The sequence below is a fragment of the Anopheles merus genome, chromosome X (assembly GCF_017562075.2).
Source record: "Anopheles merus strain MAF chromosome X, AmerM5.1, whole genome shotgun sequence".
In the NCBI taxonomy this organism is placed as follows: Eukaryota; Metazoa; Arthropoda; class Insecta; order Diptera; family Culicidae; genus Anopheles; species Anopheles merus.
This window is the reverse complement of record NC_054081.1, coordinates 292896-314359: the sequence shown is the minus strand read 5'-3', so window position 1 is coordinate 314359 and position 21464 is coordinate 292896. Positions and strand designations below refer to the sequence as shown.

General features: G+C 46.9%; 1 protein-coding gene across 1 annotated transcript in view; it reads right to left on the bottom strand.

The window, feature by feature from the left end:
• Nucleotides 1-291: 291 nt before the first annotated feature.
• The window catches only part of LOC121592892 (chaoptin), a 30848-nt gene continuing 9675 nt past the window's right edge, over nucleotides 292-21464 (bottom strand). The window contains exons 2-10 of the mRNA XM_041914768.1: nucleotides 5369-5602; nucleotides 4401-5308; nucleotides 3524-4325; nucleotides 3376-3450; nucleotides 2645-3304; nucleotides 2147-2505; nucleotides 1957-2071; nucleotides 1329-1888; nucleotides 292-1257 (exon numbers count right to left, since the gene is read on the bottom strand). Coding sequence (XP_041770702.1) covers nucleotides 960-1257; nucleotides 1329-1888; nucleotides 1957-2071; nucleotides 2147-2505; nucleotides 2645-3304; nucleotides 3376-3450; nucleotides 3524-4325; nucleotides 4401-5308; nucleotides 5369-5602 — 4011 coding nt within the window. The 3' untranslated portion in view covers nucleotides 292-959. The remainder of the gene's footprint in view (nucleotides 1258-1328; nucleotides 1889-1956; nucleotides 2072-2146; nucleotides 2506-2644; nucleotides 3305-3375; nucleotides 3451-3523; nucleotides 4326-4400; nucleotides 5309-5368; nucleotides 5603-21464) is intronic.

The window sequence follows — 21464 nt, the reverse complement described above, 5'->3', positions numbered from 1 at the left end:
CCAAAAACATCTCTTCTATTTCAATTTAATATAAACAATACCCACGATTCTTAACCAGAGGTCCTCTCGTGATGGGCACAGTACTTTGATGAACTAGTTAATGATGAGTTTAACGAACCTTTATTAGTGGAGGGTTAAAGGATTCATTTCACGACCCGGTGCGAACTAGTCGGAACCAATCCCAAATGATGAGTAGGCGCGAGAAAGCATAAGCGACTCCGACCCATTGGTGCAGCGAGTTCGTGTATTATCTTCTTATCCGGCGCTATTACAAGTAATACACGCGATCAATTTCAACTCATTTGACGAAGCTTTATTAATGGTTTGTTCAACAACAATAGTCTTAAATGCTATATGCGTTCTAGAATTTTTATAAACCCAGCAAATGCATGAAATGAACAAGACACGACACATCTACCGATTTGGAACGACGAATAAATAAGTTGTGAGGCGAGATAACACGAACGATGACAGTGAGATGCTTCCTTACTGGTAAATGTCCCCGGCAGTCAGTTGGTAAAGATTCCTGAGTAGTGGAAGGTTGCATTTATTCCCGGACGAGCCATTTGTTGAACCGCATATCAGTCGGTCTTTTTCGTCCCCAGTATTGGTACATTTGTGAACGTTAGCAACATTCTTAACATCAGCAAACGGGCAAACACGTGCACATACAAAATGGGGGTTGAACATTGCGCTAGTTGTAGAGTGTTACTTATATTAAAAAAAAAACAAACAAACAAACGCCATAAACGACAAACTGGGGAAGGATAAAAAGGATGGAAAGGATAAAGCATTCACAGCTCCTCGAGCTCAATGTCTAGTTCGCTGCTGTAGTCGCAGCCATCGTCCAAGTAGCTGCCGACCACGGTAGATCCATTTCCGCCGATCGTCTGCTCGCTATAGAGCTGCTCGAGGTAGTCGTAGAATTCACTGTACATTCGGAACAGGTAGCGCATGAGTCAGATGAGCAGGACGATGAACACCAGCACGAAGGCAATCGCGGGCACAATACCGAGACGGTTGCCCGTGCTGCCCCAGCCACACTCGAGATCCTTCTTCAGCACTTCCAGCAGCAGATCGTTGTTCTTGTTGCTGCACCGGGCTTCCCTCAGCTCGTTCGCCGAATCACCACAGTCGGAGCCCTTGGCGTAGGCGAGCGGGGTCGCGTGCTTGAAGTAGTTCGTTAGGCTCGTTTCCGTCCACGGGTTGGCGGGGCATAGGTACTGTCGTCGCTTGCGCTGCCAGAACTCGATCCACCTGCCAAGGAGGATAAAAGAGCAAGGGTGACATTAGTGGGAGCTGTATGTGCTGTGTATGTTTCCGCTTACCCTATTTCGCAGTCGCAATTCAGCACGCTGCCACTGATCTGCAGCTCGGTCAGAAAGACGTGCTCCGGCAGGGCCAGATAGTGGGCCGTGTTCGGGTTGGGCACGCTCTGCAGCAGATCGTTGTCCTCATCGATCGTGACCGTTATGTTGCGCACCGGTTTGCCCATGTGGCGGAACAGATTACCCGGCAGCGCTACCAGGGAGGTATTGTGCAGCCGGAAGTGTAACGTAGCAGAACGGACACCCTTGAGCACTGTGTCAGAGAGCCTGCTGAAGCCAACGCCACCGAAAGTAATGCTCTGCAGCTTGCGCGGTAGTACACCGTCCATCTCGCGGCGTAAATCTGTTGCTGCCACGGCGATGGGTTTTGAGGCTTTCGACGTGGAGCCGACCGGGCCACCCATAACGCTAATGGGCGAGGGTGGTTTGGGGGCCTCTATCCATAGGTCGCGCAAATTGTTTGTATTCTCCAATATGCGGGGAATGTTAAAATTGGGAAGGGCCGGAAAGGTTGATATTGTGAGCGAGCGTAGATAGTGCAGCTTGTTCAGGACTCCTGTCTGTGAAGCGTGCAAAATGTTTTGTGATAATCTAGAAGAACGCCCATCTAAATATCCCTAGATTTTACCTCTATAGAATGCAGGTTAAGATTGGCAATGTCCAGCTGTTCCAGTGTGTCCGCCGCTCCAAGCAGGCTCGTGTTGGACAGTGTTGTGATAGGATTTCCCGAAAGGGACAGGCGCCTGGAAAGAGAGATTAGCATAAGTTAACATATTGAAACGATTTTGATACCAAAACGAGTGTTTGTGGTAGCATACTTAAGATTTGGCAGTGAGTGCGTTATCAATGGCACACTAGTAAGATCGTTTTCCGACAAGTCCAGCTCCCGGAGAGACGTCATGTTAGCGGCCAGCTCTGGCGGAATCGTCGGCAGATCATTGTGGGAGATCTTGAGCGTGCGCAGCGAGGGATTGGACAGCTCCGGCACCGAGCTGAGCGAAACGTTCGCCAGCTGCAGCTCAATTAGACTGTTTTCCAGCCCTACGAATGCTTTGCCCATCACTTCCAGCTCGTCGTTGTGGGAAAGATTCAGTACGGAGAGTCGAGGCAGGGTGGCGAAAGCCGCATCTTCCAGCCTTACGAGCCGATTGTGAGAAAGATCCAGCCAAGACAGCGACTGCGGAGAGCAAAAAAGTGTAAACTCGTTGGGTTCTTAGGCTAAATGCAATTTTAATTTCTGCAAGACCATGCTGTTAAGCCATGAACATAACATCTATGTCAAGGGAACAGATATCAGGCATTCGAACGATACTCACGCGGAATTTGTTGCTCAAATCGATACTGTGGATCGCTCCGATGTGGTTGTGGCTTAGGTCGAGTTCGCACAGCGACAGTGCCGCCATGTTTGACAGCGCCGTAACGGGTATCTTGGTAAGCTGGTTGTGCGACACGTCCAGCCGCTCCAGACCCTCGCTCAGCAGCAGACTGTCGGGCAAATACTTTAGGCTGTTGTGGGCCAGCTCTAGCACACGCAGGTTGTGCACATTGCGGAACAGCTCGGCTGGCACCTCAGTGAGTAGGTTGTGGGAGAGCTTCAGCACCTGCAGCTTGCGAGTGCTGCGTAGTGCGTCGTACTCCAGCTCCACAATCTCGTTGTTTGACAGATCGAGCCAGCTCAGATGTGGCATATTGCCAAACAGCTCGCGCGAAACAGTGGACAGCTGGTTCTGGCGTAACACGAGCTTCATCAGCGACAGCTCCGTCGGGCGGAAGTAGCCGGGCATGATGCGGGAAATGTTGTTGTTGGAAAAGTCCAGTGCCCGTATGTTGGAGTGTATGGTGGGTTGCTGTGGTGGCTGCGGCTGCAGCTGCTGCTGCTCCCGGTGCCCGCCATTTTCGGTGGCGTTTTCTACCGTGCCAAGCGTTTTGATCTTGTTGTTGCTAACATCCACCTCAAGCAAAGTCAGTGAGCCAACCTATAACAGAAGAACACAACATTATATTGCAATCTTCAATGCCTTCAACAAAGCATCTTCCTGAAGCTTGCCTGATCAAGACACATGAAATCGAATGCAGTAAGGGAGTTGTATGCCAGATCCAACTTCTCCAACTCCGGCAGATTCTGTAAAATCGTAACAAAAAAGAACAGATTAGAGCAAACCGTACAAACCCTTGCGAAAAGCATATCTCCCAACCTGGAACGCTTCGTCTGCGATTTTGCTGAGCCGATTACCGCGCAGGTTGATCAGCTTGAGGTTACTCAAGTTCATGAAGGTGCGCTTTTCGATCGTTTCGATCCGATTGTCCCCCAGCAGCAGCGCCTCCAGCTCCTCCAGATCGACGAACGTGTGCGTGATCAGCTGCTTGATGTTGTTGTAGCCCAGCGAGATCATCATTAGCTTCGTGTGGATGTCGGACTGGAACGTACCCTTTGCGAGCGCATCGATCTGGTTGTCGTGCAGCTCCAGACTGACCAGATTGCGCAGCAGATGGAAGCTGGTGTCGCCGATCGCCTTCAGCCGGTTGTTGCTCAGATCGAGCGCCTCCAATGCGGTCAGCTTGCGGAACGCTTCGATCGGAAACACAACCAGCTGCGAGCCGAGCCCGTGGGACGCCCGGAGCGACACGAGCGAGTGACCCACGTCACTGAACGCGTCCGGCTCGATCGAGTCGATACGATTTTCGCTCAGATCCAGCCGCTTGAGACCACGCACGTGCGTGAAGGCGTGCGCCTTGATAACTTTCAGCGAGGCCCTGTTCAGCCGCAGCTCCTCCAGCTCCGGGCTGAAGTTAGCGAAATCGTCCGGACCGAGGCTGGCGGACGGGAGGTAGGAGGTGGTGAGCGATCGCAGGTTGCGCATATTTCCCAGCTCGGCTAGCGTGATCGGCTGATTGCGTTGACCCACTGCCTCCAGCCGGTTCAGGTTGAGCCGGGCAAAGGGAGATGCATTGCGTTGATCCGAATGGCGCAGCAGATTGTCCTTCACGTTTAGGTATCTGTAAACGAAACAGAAAACAAGTGGATGTTATCACGCGCGTGTTTCAAGATTGGCTCTGACACCAATACCGTACCGCAAATTTTCAAACCCACGGAACTGGTTGTCCGCCACCTCGGTCAGATTGTTGCCGGACAGATCGAGCACCTGCAGATAGTTCTCCAGGCCGGAGAACGCTTCTGGCTCCAGGTGGTCCAAGTCGCAGTGTCGCACGTACAGCTCGCGTATCTTGGCCGAACGGAACGCGTTGTCCTCGATCAGGTTGAGTGGATTGCCATCCAATAGCGTCACGTTGGCCGTGTCGAACAGCGTGAACGAGGCAGCCGGCAGCGTTTCCAGCTCGTTGTAGCTGAGATTGAGCGAATCGAGCGTTAGCCGGTAGTTGCCACCGGGCATCCCCGGCATGCCCTGCTGTTCGTCCTCGTCCGGGGTCAGATCCTGCAGCCTGTTACGCGACAGATCGAGCGTGCGCAGTCGGCTCAGCACGCTCACCGCATCGTACGGCACGTGCTGCAGCAGATTGTCCGCCAGCAGTAGCTTCGACAGCTTGCCCAACCCATCGCGAAATACGTTCGCATCGAGCTGCATCAGCCCGTTGCCGGACAGATCGAGCGTCTCCAAGTTAGGCAGGCCGGCCAGTGTGCTCGGGGCGAGCTGCGTGATCGAGTTGTCGGCCAGGACCAGTGACTGCAGCGTGCTCTCGATGCCGCGGAACGCGTCCGGCGCAACCGTGGTGATGTCGTTGCCGCGCAAGCTAAGAAGCCGCAGCTTGCGCAGATCGCGTATCGTGCGCGACGGTATGTCTACCAGCTGGTTGTGTTCCAGCACAAGCTCCCAGAGCGAACGCTCTAGCCCGTACAGTGCCTCGTCTGGCAGCTCCGTGAGCGGATTATTGGTGATCTCGAGCCGGTACAGACCGGTGGACTGCAGGAAGTATGGCTCAAGCTCGCGCAATCCCGTCCCGTCCATGGTGAGCATGAAAAGCTGCAACAAAGGTAGCATCACGTTAGCATATGAGTCGGTAAAAATGACGCATCACACTACCTTGGAGCTGTTGATGACTTTCGGCACCGCCGGGAACAGCACTTCACGGCAGTTGACGATGCCCAGATCTGGCGCACTCTTGGAGCAGGTGCACAGTGGATTGAACGCGCACGGTGGATGGTTCTGCGTATCTATCTCGCGGGCTCGGGCAAGCGAGGCCCAAATCATTATCGCTACCGTGACGAGCACGAGCGTGTACCCGAACTTGAACATGTACTCGAGTCCAGCGTCACCCTGCAAAGAGAAGCCGGAAGCTTGCGGGTTAGCAATAGCCTTTGAATAGAAGAAGCATTTAGATAACAATCTTGACCAGATTCACAGACTGTTAACAGTTCCAATCAACCTATGTTACATTTAAACTGCCCAAAATATTTTCACATGCATGTAGTAGTTCCAGGAAGAAGGTATTAAAAAAAATGAATATCGAAATGCCCTTGTAATAATGACGGTGAATAGCACTAGCACATCACGCTAGCACGCACATCCTTCATACGAGATCTTGGTGTTCTGCTAGGCAACAAGCTCACATTTCACGAACATCTGGAAAGTGTCATCTCCAGAGGTAATCAATACTCTTGGGGGGTAATCAATCTCAGTTTTAATTTATGTTGACACATGCTCTAATTATAATACATATTTAAATCCTATTTAAACGCCCTGCTGCCTCCCATGCGACAGACACAGGATTTGCCGACCCAGTCGGGTCAACCGTGAGGGATATTTTAACATATTATATACAAGAATGCTTCAAATTAAGCACCATCAGCATCGATGATGGTCTGTATCCGGCTCCGGAGATTTAATTTTTGATAATTGCGCTTTATTAACAACATGGTGGGTTCAAGCCTAGAATGGACCCATCCTCCCCACCCCGTAGGAACGATTGACTATCCGGCTGCATGATTCATTTTAAGTCTCGAAAGTCTGTATGGGGCAGGCATAACCTCGTAAGTCGTTACGTCAAAAAGAAGAAGAACAACACTTACGAAAGACAGCAAGAAGCATCGAATGAGCGTTTGTAGATGATTATTAGTATGATTAAATTACAACTAAAAAAAGTAACATAAAACCTAACGAATTCTACTCGGTGCTTCGTACGCTGGAGCAAACTAGCCCTTCGCACGTCAGCCTTTTTCGCTTGCAGCACCCAAGCTGCCCGAGTGGTCTCCACTCCTTCTTTTCTGTCGTGTTGCCGTTGCGCGTCAAAAACAATCACTTTACTGGAACCAAGCCCAAGCCTATCAATAACGTGTGATAGTGATGATACGGGCAGCACACTGGCCGACCACCCGTGGGCAGGTAGCGCCATAAATTTTCCCCTTTTTGTTTGTTGTTTTTTCGGCCCAGCCTGTTGGCCTTTAACCTGGTGAGCAGGCAAACTATTTAAAAAAATATCCCAAAAGAGAGAAAATACACACTAAAATACTTAGGACGGTTGGAAAGAATGGCAATGCAGTAGTAGCGCTGAACCTAACACTAACAACGGCTAAGCATGGTAGTGGTATTTTTGCTGTAGTGATATGTAGCTGTTGCATTCACGAGCTACAGGATGGCGTCAGAATATTCGCCTTCACATAGGTGTGGCCGGTAGCCTGTACGCCTGATGTAGAGTTGTTTGCTCCCGATAGTCGTCGCACGCGCTCACTGCGTTGTTTATTGGTGTGCTTACCCTTCGTAGTTATCGGCGGCCCCGCAGGATGATTCGTATATCGCTAAAGGGACACACTTACAAAACCATTTATTACCGCTCTGCTTCACCCATACCTCGTTTACCCCTCAGGACAGTCGTCGCATTTTACATTTTGATCTAGGTGTGGTCGTACGTATCGCCCTAGGATGAGCGTTAGCTGTATTTGGTTTTATCGCTTGAAGGCTATTACGTAACCAATAAACGTTGCCATGACGTAAGACGTTATCCTGCATAGAGTTGGACCGAATTGTGATGAGTCGTTTATTTTATAAACAAAAAAGAAGGGATAGAACGTAATGTGATGACCAGTCTAGTATTGCTATGAATTAATTTACTAGTTAGTAAAACTTTATTTTATTTTTTTAACCGCTCTGTATTGTAAGTGATCCTCTTGTTAATCGCCCTTATCGGATTAACCCTACCGAAAGAAAAAAGGAGTTTGTATCCAGCAGATTCGTCACATCGCAGCATATATTCGAAATATCGTAGTAATTTCACGATCTATCAAAGTTGTGGAGTGACATGCGAGCAAGGTTTCAAAATGCAAAGGATTTGAAGCAGATTATTCAACCTGAGCTTTCTATGTCGTGATATGCACAATCCTCACCTTGAAAGCACTCAAATATATATTGGTATACAGTTTATAAAAATGGCAACAGTTCGGTCTACGACTCCATAAATTGAAATGGACCATAGAACAGAACCTCTTTCTTGGGAAGTTCCGGCTGCTAGGGATTACCATAAATTATAAGCAGTACAAGGTGAGAATAACAAACATACTGTCGAAATAGTTCGCATCGTGAGGTCTGAGGCAAAGTGGCGGACTCTTCTGTGCCCTGGAAGGTGTTATACGAAGCAACGGCTAGACAACAAATAGTATGGCATTTTGTATAAAGATAATTGAATAACTTCAGATAGTCATTCTCGTTATTGGATCAGCTTCCTTCACTGTATCTATCGAAGGTTCTACAGCCTGGTTCAGCTTTGACGATTAAAGTCGTCGTTGTGTATTAAGAAAAAAGGTGTAAGAAATTTCATCTATTACTAACTACGCAATGCTCAAACGTTTGTAGCTCCGGAGACCGCTCAATTGAACGATGACAGTTTTTGAACGGCCACTGCCTGAACTGTATTTGATATATCCTAAAGACCTACAGTGCAGCGTTACTTTGGAGACTACAAACTCCTGATACAAGTGAAGCATTTTTCAGCTATCCTCTTCATCATTGGCAAGATTATTGACAAGTGCTAGATCATTGACTTACTGCACCAAGCTGCTTTCTCAAGCAATAAGAATATTGTCAGCTTAACAATAAAAAAAACTTTTCTTCCAAAAAGCAGTACAGTTAACAATCTAGATCAAACTACTTTTTAACAATTCGCACGGGCAGTAAAACGAAACATTGTAGAATTGTCTCCCAATTCTTCCAATTAAATTATTTCACTCAATTACTTCCTCTGATAGCACGATCAGAATGCGCCTCTTAAAGCAAACTACATATCATATTTTTAAAGGGTTATGGAAATAAGCGTACACGCCATCCGAGAATGACGAGAGCGGAACTATCTACCACGCGCAAACCCCCGGTGCAGAAACGAAGGAGTGAGCTTAAGCGTAGACTAATAGGGAAAAGGAGGTCGCCTCACCTTACGACGTTAAATGGCTGTAACGGTGCCACCCGTCGTTCATTAAATTCTACCTATCCTGCGAAAGGTTAGAAACAGTTTGTTAGCAGTTTTACGATTATTGCCATTCTAACCGGCAAGATGGCCATACCATAAGGTAATGATGGTCGCGCCATGATCACCGGCACAAGGGACGTTGCACAATTTTAGATTGCGATAAAATTACAACCACGCTTTATGAGTTGTCTCTACGATGCAAATGTTTGCACATGGTTAGCTTGTGTGACAGGATCATATAAATAAAAGTCAACAAACGATGTATGTCTTAATACATTCAGAACACGTTTTAGATTGAGTTACAAGTGAAAAGGCATAACAAAATCAGAGAGGATTGTAATTTACAGCCATTACACGCGAATTGCTGAATCTAAGTTGCGAATTGTTGAAACAATTTTTATTCTTCTTTACATCTATTGTACAGGCAAACGCTATTATGGAGTGACGAGTCGAAAATGTAATGCTATTTGATTTTAAAGAGTAAATAATTGTTCATTTCTTAATGTTTTTCCCCGTAAGAACATTTCAGGTTGCCAAGTAAACATTTTACTTCTAAGTCGACAATGTTTGACAGTGAGGATGCATTTGTTTCAGTAAGCCTCTAATATCAGGCTGTCAGAAAACACAATGTTTGTGGCGTTAAAGCCCTATACATCAAAATGATTCAAGCACAACCTACCGTGGGCAGATAATGATCTACTTAGGCTAACGATAGGCAGAAGATAGGTAAACAGGGCGACCAACACGCTCGCCACGCTAGGCGAAATACAAACAGCATAAAAGCTGATATTACCCCGCATCGGACAAGAAATTAAAAAGGGAGTGTCAACACCGTTAGTGCACATATACAACATTCCGATCGAACGAATCTACGTAGCTGCGTATCCCTGTCGTGGTACAACAGGGCAACATGGACATGTTAAGGACTTCTCTTCCAGAAATTTCTCGAAACAAGCCGTCATACGATTTGTGTCTCATGTGATATTGGGGATAACTATCCCTTAAAATACTTAAACATTACCTGTTATGAACAAAAGCTGATTATATACTTCCTCTTAACGAGGTTGGTTCAAAACAACTCTTTTGCAAATGTCTATCATAGCCACTGTTACGGGTGCCTCGTTTGCACCATCAGCCGCTACGTCATTTGTTCCTCATTTCCGATGCGATAGTGCTGCCCTGGTGGTGACGGATAGCATTTAAATGCCAAACAAGCTATTATTAAAGGCCACACTAGGGCTGCAAAGGGGACAGGGAAGCTTTCTCCGGTAGTTGAAAGATAGGAAAAATAACCAGCAACTCCTAAAATCGCAAGAGGTGCCTCGCCTCGCCCTGACGATCGTCGTAAAAAAGGACCGATCCCGGTGATTGTGGTGTCGTTGTGCAAGGCCGGTTTACCTACAGGGACAGGATCAAATACAGACACTAGGTATGTGTGTATGTAAGTATGTTTGTGTCTGTGTGTGCGTCTATTTGCCAGTTAGATGGTTAGAAAAAGGTACATATTGTCGTACCGTACAAGTCCGTACGGGCAGAAAATGCTCGCTGCGAGCCGAGTCACTAATTTGACACACCTTCCAAGGCGCCGTCGATTCGATTAGCGGGTGATAGGATACGGCAAATAAATGGAATGCACACACACACTGTGTCACCCATGCACAGAGGCATAAATTGTGTTAATTTACACCGTTTATTTAACAATGTTGACTTACTTTACTTACTTATCCGGCGCTACAGACGTCTTTGTGGTCTTGCGATTTCCTCTGTCCACCCGGATGGTATACCAGCCTTAATGATTTAAAAGGATTTGGTTTGTCCAAATCCATGTGCATAACATGGCCGAAAACTTAAGACTAAAAAACAAGATGGTGTTCAGAGCAGAGAGGATTAGCTAAACAGGATTAGAGATTTCTCGCTTCTTGCCTATCCAGCATTCAAAATGATAATGTTTTAGCAAAAGATACATGTACCTTTATATGACTATGACAGTTATGTAACACATGTAACCAAAATTTGGATACTAATAATAGGAAAATAAAATAATGTTTTATCAAAAAATCCCATACAGAAATAGAGGAAGTGTTATGGACTTATGTCACACTATCTAACATCTCAACGAAACCATGCATTTGTTAAATTATTTCAGTGTGTAAATTGTTAAAAAAAAAATAACGCACATTTACACAACCTGCATGCCTAGGATGACATTTATGCATGGTAAGAAAGTGAAAAACGTTTCAATAAATAAAAACGAAACGCTCCGCGCACGAATAATTTCTACCCATTACGAGAGGTTTTTTTTTGTTCTTGACATTTTTCGCCAAGACAGCTAAGCGGTTAAAACAACACGCTGAAACCTGACCCCAGCCTGACACGAGCCGTTTACCATGGTGCACGCGTCAACAGGGTGCGGCCAATGGCGCCGTCTACCGTTAGGGCCCCCCGGAAATAAGGGTGTGCCATACCGGGGCCATTGCTTATCTTCCCAACTGACTGGGACGGGCCGTTTTTCCTCGCGCAACCAAACCCGTGAAACTACATTCTGCTGGTGGAACTCTCGCCAGCTCCTTACTGCGGACGCGGATAGTTCTATTCAGGGGAGTGTGCAGTGTGTGCTGCCGCAGCTAACCCCACACCATCCGGGCCGGGTAGGGGAAAGCGTGGAACTCCTCATTGCCGGTTGCCCAGACTTGCCGAGCAGCAACAAGACAAGAAGCTACAGCGCACTACCAACCAGGCAGCATTGTGCAAGTATGTGCCTCCCTTTGTGCGAAAGCGTAATGATCATTATGGCGTGGCGAGTGTGAAGGCCCAAACTATCCGCACACGATTGCGTGCCAGATAGCTAGAGATAGTGAGCTGGGGGGAAACGGAAAATACAACAACAACAACAGCATGATTCGGGGAGCAGCCTGAAGTCTCGGTCGGGGTCGGGGTCTCCCTCCCTCTACCTTCAGTTCAGGATTATCGCAGGCACACTATGGGTTTTTTTATCGTGATGAACGTCACCCCGCACGACTGGCTGAATCGACAGCTTTGCCACTCGCGCTGGACTCGCGAAGGTCAGCCCAAGGTGGTCGATGTTGAAGTGCGCCATCTTTTCTTTCTGTCCGGCAGAGGGTAGATTAGGGGTGGGAAACTTCCCCACCCTCAAGTTAGGAAAAGAAAATGAACATAGACACACACACACACACGCACATACACACACAATGCTCATGACTGTGTTTGAAGTCGTTAATGTCCTACGAATAGGATCGTTAAGTGAGTTCTGGAGGACAACGATAGCAAACGGGATAGCGATAAAAAAAACATCATATTGCGAAAGAAACGGAACAGTTTGAGCCGAGGATCAAACAATTTTACCAGCTACCAGCTTAGACCGTATCACGCTTCTGTGCGCAGAACCTGTCGACACTATCTAGTTCATCTACGGAATGGAATACACCGCTCAAGGAGCTGGAACCATAAAAACGTGATTATGATAGATAATAGATTAAAAATGGAATAATTGAATGGAAGGCAGGACACAACAGACTGCGCCAGTGATAGGGGAAGAAAAAAAAGAGCGTGATAATCGTCGTACAATATTTGATCAACAACACAGGACAGCCGAGCTACAATATCCGTAAACAAGGGGCACATTTTACGACGCATATAGCTTATATTTTGGTATCGTGGAACTAAAAAAATGCATACCGAGAAAGTGGTCCTCAGAAGTATTCAAAAAAGGTAATGGTTAAAATAATCCACTATGAAGGCATCAAAACATCCAATCTTGCGCTAAAGAAATAATTAGAGAAAGCTTTTTTAACAATCATGTTGATTATACTTTAAAACTATCGTACAATATAAAAAAAACAATGTTTGACAGCAATATTATTTGCATTGGATATTTATGTTTACATAATGAAAGTCTGTTTGATGTTTGGCAGACGACACATGGATAGGATCCATCAGGCTGATGCTTCAATTTCTTTTCCAAAGCACACGACGAAGTTTCATCATCCTGATGATTATGATGTAAAAAAGTCGAAGAAGATGAAGATTGACCACGCTTTATTGTGGCTCTGTTTACAGGCCGGATGAAGCCACAATCCGTGGGGACACTTGTTTAGCATGATTAATAAGCCGATCATGTGACTTCATGGATTGATTTTCCATTCCTTAGTTTATTTATTTTTGTTTTTTTTTTTAATTTTCGTATTTGTCTTTCAGGGACAAGGAAATACATTTTATATTCACATGTTTTTTTCCTGAGGTTCAGCTACGCTGTAGCAGAAGATAATTCACAGTGGTGTTCTTAGTGTTAAGTCTAAAGAAACGTAGCATTTGACATCCACCAGGCGCCTCCATGATATTTTAAATTTCAACAATATATTGTGACATAACTAATGAGTTGTTTTCTAATTAGCTGTTGAGTTTTGAAAGTATTATTTTTAGCTGTCAATGCATATTAATTCAATCAAATGTAGAATAAAAACCGTGAAGCTTGAATAACACACAGTACACACTATAAAACGAGCTGCTATGTTTGTTCAACTAAAAAAAATAAAACACCATTCTGAAATCAACAACTCTGGTATGTTTTTTAACGAACTCTTGCTACCCTCTTCTGAAGACGCTCCCGAGCCCTTCCGCTTTTACAATCGGCTTTCTAATACAGCGTGTAAATGTTACAACATTGTTTGTTATCGCAAAAGGCTGACGGATAATAAGGCAGTAAGATAAAAGGATAGAGCGAGAGACGGTATTGTTAGAGAAGCAGAGGTACCAATAGTGTTAGGGTGAAAAGGTAGAATAACACACACACACACACACACACACACACACACACACACACACACACACACACACACACACACACACACACACACACACACACACACACAAACAAACGATGTAGCACCCCGTCGAGCGAAAACTACATTCGAGATAATTGGAGAGGACCTTCTGCCATTCCGTCACATCGCATTCCCCTTCGCCCTTTAATTTCGCCCATTCCTACCCGTTTGCCGTAACCGCCCCACCATGCGCACCACAAGCTTCATGGCGTATAATGAGCGGCGCCATTGATACGACACATAAATTGTCAAGTGTAAACGGGCCACGCGTTCGACCAATCTAGGACACATGATGAATGACATATATCCTCCGGAATAAAAAAGGGACAAGCAGTCAATGCACGGACGCAGGGAGGTGTGTGGTGAACCAACACCCACCAAACAATACAACTACACCAAACCCCAAAACCAACGGCTAGTTCAATTTTTTGACATCATTGCCTGATCGTTTCTCTGCCTTTAGCACCCTTTCCGCTATTTTTTTATTCCTCAACAAAAAAAACTAAAAAAAACGCAATCTGTCAAAAGTGTGGACCGTGCTCTTTTTCCCTTTTCTCCCGTCTCTTTTTTATATTATTTTTACTTTTGCTCTTATTTTCTGCGCGGCGCTTCTTCGGTTTGACACGTGTTTGAGGATATGTCGCCACTCTGACCAACGACGCGGGACACCGCACCAGCAAATGGAACAGGGAAGCCAGGGGGGACCGTGTGCGGCAGCTCCCAATAAAGCAATGGCAATATTCGAGTGAGAGAAAGAGATGGTGAGAGAGGAGGCGAAAGCCGAAGGAGGAAGCAGGCAATATGAAAGACCATTAGATGCTTCCGTTTCCCGGCGTCCCGCGCTTTTCACCGTATCGGGTTCGTTTTACGCCTCGCCAAGCCCCATATTTTGTTACGGGCAATCGAAGTCCTCCTCTCCGACGATGGGGTAAGCCGGGTAGATTTACCCAGCCGAGGGAAAGGCCGACCGAAGGAAGGACACAATTTCCATCATTTAAACCGGACGCGGCAACCAACTGTTCCACCCGTTTTTCCGCGTCCGCGTGTTTGCGCTGTTTGGTAAAGCACGTCTATCCTCCTCCCTCATTGCCTCACAGGACAGTGGCAAACGGCGGAAATTGTCCGAATGACAACAACTCGGTTTGCTTTCCCTCCTTCCAGCGAGAGTAGTTCATAATAATCGCAAACAGGAAGAGTACGAGTGCAGGATGCGGAAGCTGTTAGCCGCCACGACAGGCGACGATAGGTCGGGGAACGGGATTTGATGGGTCTGGCGATGGTGTATCTGGTCACTGGGAGTGAAAAACAAAACATGTCAAGGTACAGGGGGCTTTCCTTTATTTTTTGGCAAAGGTGACCATCTGGATGCCTCTTCCCCTTAATGCGGTGTTTGGTTTCGTCAAATGTCAACCCGTAGATAGGAGAAAAGGGAGAACAGACTTCTGATTCCCATTTTAGCAATACCCCTTTAGAAGCAGCAGCAGGAAAAAAAATCGGTGGATGACATTTACTTTCCATTACTTATCTTCTTTTAAGGTGACATTTTAAGCGTGAATTCTTCTATTCCGTCCTTAAATGTTGATTGAATCGTATAAACGGCGATGTCGGGTTTAAAGACATTTATTTACCCCACCCCAGTGTTCTGTGTGATTTGGAGTCAATTTTTTTAACCTTTAATTTAACATCCGATTTACTTAAACCTACTGCTAGCGATGTCTTGAGGAGGATTTTTAAGTCCTTAAATTGCCTATTATCTTCTGATTGTGAGGGTTTTTACGATACTAGCCAGCTCTTTTATATCGAGTTTGACAGTAGACGGCTGAAATCAGGTTCACACTTCATACGAAAACACATACTACTCAAATGTTCATTTTAGCCTGAAAAAATGTAAGCAAACATCGATTCGTCGCATGCTCAATCAGCTCATGGATGACTTAAATCTTTCAGTCAAGCATTTTGTCAAAAAAGGTGAAAAATGGTTTCAATGGATATTTTTCATTAGAATAAACACTACAATCTTCAGCATTCTGGATTAAACTATAGCAGGGGCTTGTAACAGAGAATCTTCAACGCTTCTCATCGATATATCTAATATCTGATAAGGTCCTGCCAAGCGTTCGACATTGGCACACAAAGTCAGGTTTGACATGCAAGCAAGAGTTTAAAGCTTTGAGCAACCCAGGTCATCTCTTATGTTTGTCTGTGAGGTTATTGTGGGGCAATTAAGAAGTATTCTCTTCAAAATGCTGGCTCAACTCCAAAATTCCTTGACTCCAAACCGTTAGGTATAAGAAATATCACTTTTTCAAGATTTTAAATATGAGCCAATCCAACTAATTCAGTTATCTCAAAATGACTGTATTAACCATTTTCAGTGAGGACCAAAAAGTTGAGTTGAGGCATGCACAATGTAGCACAAGGGTAATAAAGTGCGATGAACTAGTTTCCCATTCTATTTTGGTCGTTCTAAGATCATCTGCAAGCCATAAACAAAATGGCACTTGCAATGAAATATCTCTACTAGAGCCCTTTTCTCCTCGACGAAAAAACGGCTAGACTGTGTATTGCTGGATGCACAAATTCTAAAATTTTCGAACGCGACGCTGGTTTGTTGGAATCATGTGTTGTGGTTCGTAAGCTAGCACTAGCAGGTTGGCTAAATGGGTCGTACAATACAACCCATTGCTAGTGCAATGCATTCCATCGGTAATTAGTGCCACACATGTCGCCCAGCTCCACAGGTATTCCTGCTGAGCGGCACACAACGAATCAGCTGTTTCCTATTTACCCGTCAGCGCGCTGTACTGTTGTTGCCGTCCCTCGGTACACAGCGTCCTCTATGTGCCTTGAACTCGCTGATTACTACAATTACTTACAAGACGCTTAATAACCCAACAGAAGGAAGAAAAACAAAACTTCTAAACGCTACAAAACAACACCTTCGATTGTTTTTCTTGTTCGGCTCCGCGCCGTCACCCCGCTGGCGACGATGCAGCATAGCGTGTAATACCTTTCTCCCACGGGCATTGCCCTCCCCTTCCTCAGCACCAGCAATAGGGGTGAGTGCGTGCGTGTATCTTTGTGTGTTTTGTATGCGGCGAAGGGCCACAAGCTATACAAAGCGAACAGCGTGTAGATGCGTGGGAGGGCACGTATGATGAGTAAGTGAGCCGGACGGGCAGATGGATGACTCAACCGTATCGACCCGAAAGCGAGAGTCCAGAAGACGAGCCTCATCCTCGTGCGGTCGGGCGCACTATGGGCGCACAGTGGATGGAAGTGGACGGACCACGAAGTTATTGAAACAGTACATGCAATCTTTATTTTGGGAAGCGCTGGCACTACGTACCCACATTATATCATTTTGTTTAACATGTTTTTACACAAATTGAAAAATACAACAAAAACAGTGACATAATTGCTTCTTTGCATTATGGTACACTGTGGCAGAAAATCGAAATAAACATATTCTATCTAAATGCAGCTTCATTTTAACTGCGTTGCAAATGCTACAAACCGACCAGTTTGTAACAAAGCGCGATTGTGCTTTCCACGCTAAGTTAGCTCCACTCCCGCTGGACCTGCTGCCCACGCCTGATCCAATTGTGTGTATGTGTGCGTGTTTGTGCAGAAATGACCGAACCTATTACTTCACCCATGAGCGAAATGCAAATACAAAAGCATACAAAACGCAAGAGAAGAAAGAATGGGAGGACGCTGGGGTAGAAGAAAAAAAACCTCAACCCCACCGATTGGGCACGGATAGTGGGACGCGGGGCGCCTATCTATTGTCAAGACGCTGTCAAGACTGTTGTTGTTGAGCGACCAGTCCCTCGCTGCGACCCGGTGCAGCAAATCGATCGCGGCACGGAACCCCCGAGTGGACCGATCTTCTAATGCACCGAGCCCATCGTGCACGCGTGTCGAGCGTAGAAAAGAGGCTGTCAGAGCGAGACCGATGCGAATGCAGGGGATGATTGGTAGGCGTGAAAAAAGGGAACACTGCACAGGGAAGTATACCCCGCTTTTCAACCCTCTAGTTCTCTTTGTTCCCCTCCTGTCTTTCGTTCCTTTTCTCTCTCTCTCTCTCTTTCTCTCTCTCTCTCTCTCTCTCTCTCTCTCTATCTCTATCTCTTTCATACACTTTTTGCCTGTCTCTAACTCTCTTCTCTACAATATCATCCCTTACTCGGTGTCTCTTTCTTTTGCTGATTCATTTGTCGTTACACAACCCTCCCACCCTGCGAACCCGCCAACCACCAAGAAGATCCGCCCGACCATGGCCCATTGCCATTCCGTGCCATATGTACCCTCCAAAAAACAGTGACGGTCTCGGCCGCTCCCGCTCAATCGCACGGCGCTCTTTTGCGTCATCGCGACACGCTCCCCTCGAACAGACCGCATGCGGGTGGTACTTCTCTCTCTATCTCTGTCTCTCTCTCTCACACTCTCTCTCTTTCTTTCTCTTTCTCTCTCTCTCCCTTTCTCTCTCTAACTATATCTTATTCTCTATCACTCTCTCTCTCTCTCGCTGAGAGTGAACCCATCCGGCATCCCGCAGCCCCATTGCTGTGCCCGTTTCGATCCAACTCACGCGCGCGGGCCAAACCCGCGCTTGGAGGGGACTGTTTGCTGGAGAAGATAGGAGGGAAGGAGACGGGCATCATCCTGTGCACGGGCCAGGGAGTGTGCTCAGGGTGCCTGGGTGCTCATCAGCAGGGACGGCGTGTGTGTGTGCGTGCGCGGGCGCCGGCGGGGACCACCCGTTTTCCAGAAAAGCGGCCCCGTGAAAAAGTGTTGTGAGCGCTGCTGGACGCTCGGCAAGTCACAGTCGGCTGTTGTTCGCTTTCGGCGCCGGACGCAACTCAAGAACCGGAACACCGGAGGAGTTTTTGGCGAAGACTTCCAAGCGCGGCACGCTCCTGGCTGTTGTTTCCCTTTAAGACATTTATAGCTCTTTCCTGTGCCCCAGTGTTTGTGTATGTGTGCAGCCGTGTTGTTGTGATCGATGTGTGTTCTGTTCTAATGTGTTATTGTTCTTGGGTAGTGCGCCCTGTCGGAGAATGCAATTAGGTACAGTGAGTGATTGTCGGACTAGCCGGATAGACCAACACAACAACGGTGTTATTTGTGTGTCTGAGCGTAGGTCAGAACTTTCGACAATAGAGGTAGGGCTAGGTTAATTTCCATCCAGAGAGCGCCCTAGAGTATGTCGTGAACTCTTCGGTGTGTATGTGTGTGGGTAGGTGTGTATGTTTTCCACATCAACTCCAAACTGTGTGACACATCTGTCCCTTGGAAGGCATTCCAACGCCTGGAACCTTAAACCTCCAACACTCTGACAATCAATATCAAGGCACATTTTCCCCCCGTTTCAATAATTCAAACCCCTTTCCGTGCTCCAACGCCAACACTACACAATAGTCGAACGCGGAAAGCTGCCGTTTCTGGTGCACTCTGGTTGCCTCTTTCTGCCTCGGAGACGTTGGAAAGATTGGCCACGCAAGGTAGGCCAGGATCATTGTTGTTGCCTTCTTATGCTTTCCAAGTTTCGTGTTGCCGAGCACGCGACGAAGGTACACTCAGCTGCTCAGCATATGCTTTTCGCTCCTAAGCATCTTTGCTGGAATATATATATACATTCATCATGTATATATATATTATAAACCCCTTTCCGCTCGATTCTGATGCAATATTGCAGCAGCCTTCAGATACATTCGTCACAAACACACGTGAACCGAAGTACACAGATGACATCAAAAATTTGCATCCATTTCGCGCATCACGATTGCGAGGCTGGGGTGACTGGGCAGGCAAAAACCGACTATTCCAAATCGGCCCGCCAGTCGAGCAGACCTATATATCGGGCGAAATAAAGCTGGCGTCGTCTGGCTGGGACGTGCTGTCGCCAGATTGGCGCTGACACGAGCAGATCTAATGCAACAGCTTCCTCGCAGGGCGCGGACGGGGGTGCCAAGTTATATCCCAGACGTTTGCTCACTAGAGAGTGGGATATAAGGGGTGGGCAAGACAAGACTGCTTTATTACTTTGGAGATGCTGGATGCATTAGTGTTGTCTTGGAGCAATGGGATTGGAACTAAGCGAGGTGACTAATTCTCTTGGAGGTATAAGTCTCTATTGATTGATTCTTCAATTTCAAATTCTCCAAACTGTGTCACCTAGAAAGAGTCGCAAAGTTGCCTAGCTTCGAAAACCCCAGAAAGCACCATTGGATAAATAGATGCTATTGGTCCCTCGTAACGCGAGACGTTGCGAATAAAAACGGCAAACATTGAGAATCGTAGTCGTGCACTGTCTTTCGTTCGGATGATGGTCAAGCGCATTCTCATGTGACGCTAGTATTGCAGTGTAGACCATGTGATGCAGAGTCGCATATTACTGTGACCCACCATCGCCCAGCTATACACCTTTTCGTTTGTTCTTCCAGTAAAAATAAGAGATTCAAGAAGACACCACCGGCAATGCCTCTCAAGTGTGTTCCAGGTCGCACCAGCAGCAGCAAATTGTCGCTGTCGGACATCGAAGTCGTTACCATCCACCAAAAAACCTCCAGAAGACTTTCAATCAACCCACTCAAAACCAGCGGAAACAAAGAACTCGCGGCAGCACACCGCAAGTAAGAAGCCACCCTTTCCCCTATAATCCCTCTAACCTTCTCGCTCCCACCATCGACCATTTCACGCGCTGTTCTAATTCGCCTGGTTGCTGTGCTGTGAAGGTCATCCCCGGCACCATTCTGGACACTGGAGAGAGCCCCGAAGTGAGATGAGCGCGATTGCTGCTGTGTGGTCGTCGCACTTGCACACATGGCGTTATCGGAAACCCCTGCCAGTAACGCGAAACGTGACAAACTAGCAGTAACAGTCAATTACCAATGTATCGAAGGCTATCAGATTTCGAGCATGGCGATGGTCAGGGAAGAGTGCCCATCGAGAAGAACACACTTTTGTTGCAACAAAACATTCATCCAATTCCCTAACAACTGCAGCCCCAGTCGCAGCAGTTTGGGCCTTGGGTGAGGGGGCGTGGGTGAACTGGAACGGGAATAGAGGAGAAAAATAAGAAGAAGAAGAAGAAGAAGAAGAAGAAGAAGAAGAAGAAGAGGAGGAGGAAGAAACAAAAACCTTCTTCCCCATAACACACATACGAATGTATGCGGGGCCACAAACTGTACCAATTTTTATGTTCCTTTGTTTGAAATCTCGCACCTCCGTGACCACCCTTTGCGCTTTGTACGCTTGGGAGGTTTTCTGCTAGAGGTGGGGAGAGTAGTTTGAATTGTCGTGCTCGTTCTTTGCCTCCTCCGCACACCACTTGTTCGCATTTTGATTGTCTGCGGTTGGAGTTTTTCTTTTTTGTTTAGTTGGTGGGACCTAATTTTATGTGTGAGGCGTCTTCGCTCACCCGTCTTCGCCGGACCCGCTTCCCATGCCAGTTTGATATATCTTCCCATCTGGCACCACCGCCGCCGCGGCCCTACGGACATGCCGAATCCGTCTCAGACTTTGGTGACGGTTTGTCTTATTAGTTCTTTATTCTGTAGCTCTTACACAGAATCGCTCGGTATCTCTCGCACTCTTGGATTTCTCGTTCAACTTGTTCCCATCCTCAGCAACAATTGCACGCACTATAAACGTGCCGCTGCCTTCTGCTCGTCAAAAAACGACCCAAACATGTGATACACATGTGCATTTCATTGGGCAAAACTCGCCCGTCCCACCGGCGTGTTTAATAGCGTCCAAAAATAGAAAACCCATTTCGCCGGGAACAATTAGAGTCGCCCGAGCCAGCCCAACCGTCGCTCCCATGCCGGGGTGTTTAGTTCCCTGGATCCCCCTGCGGACACTTCCGGCCATTGCC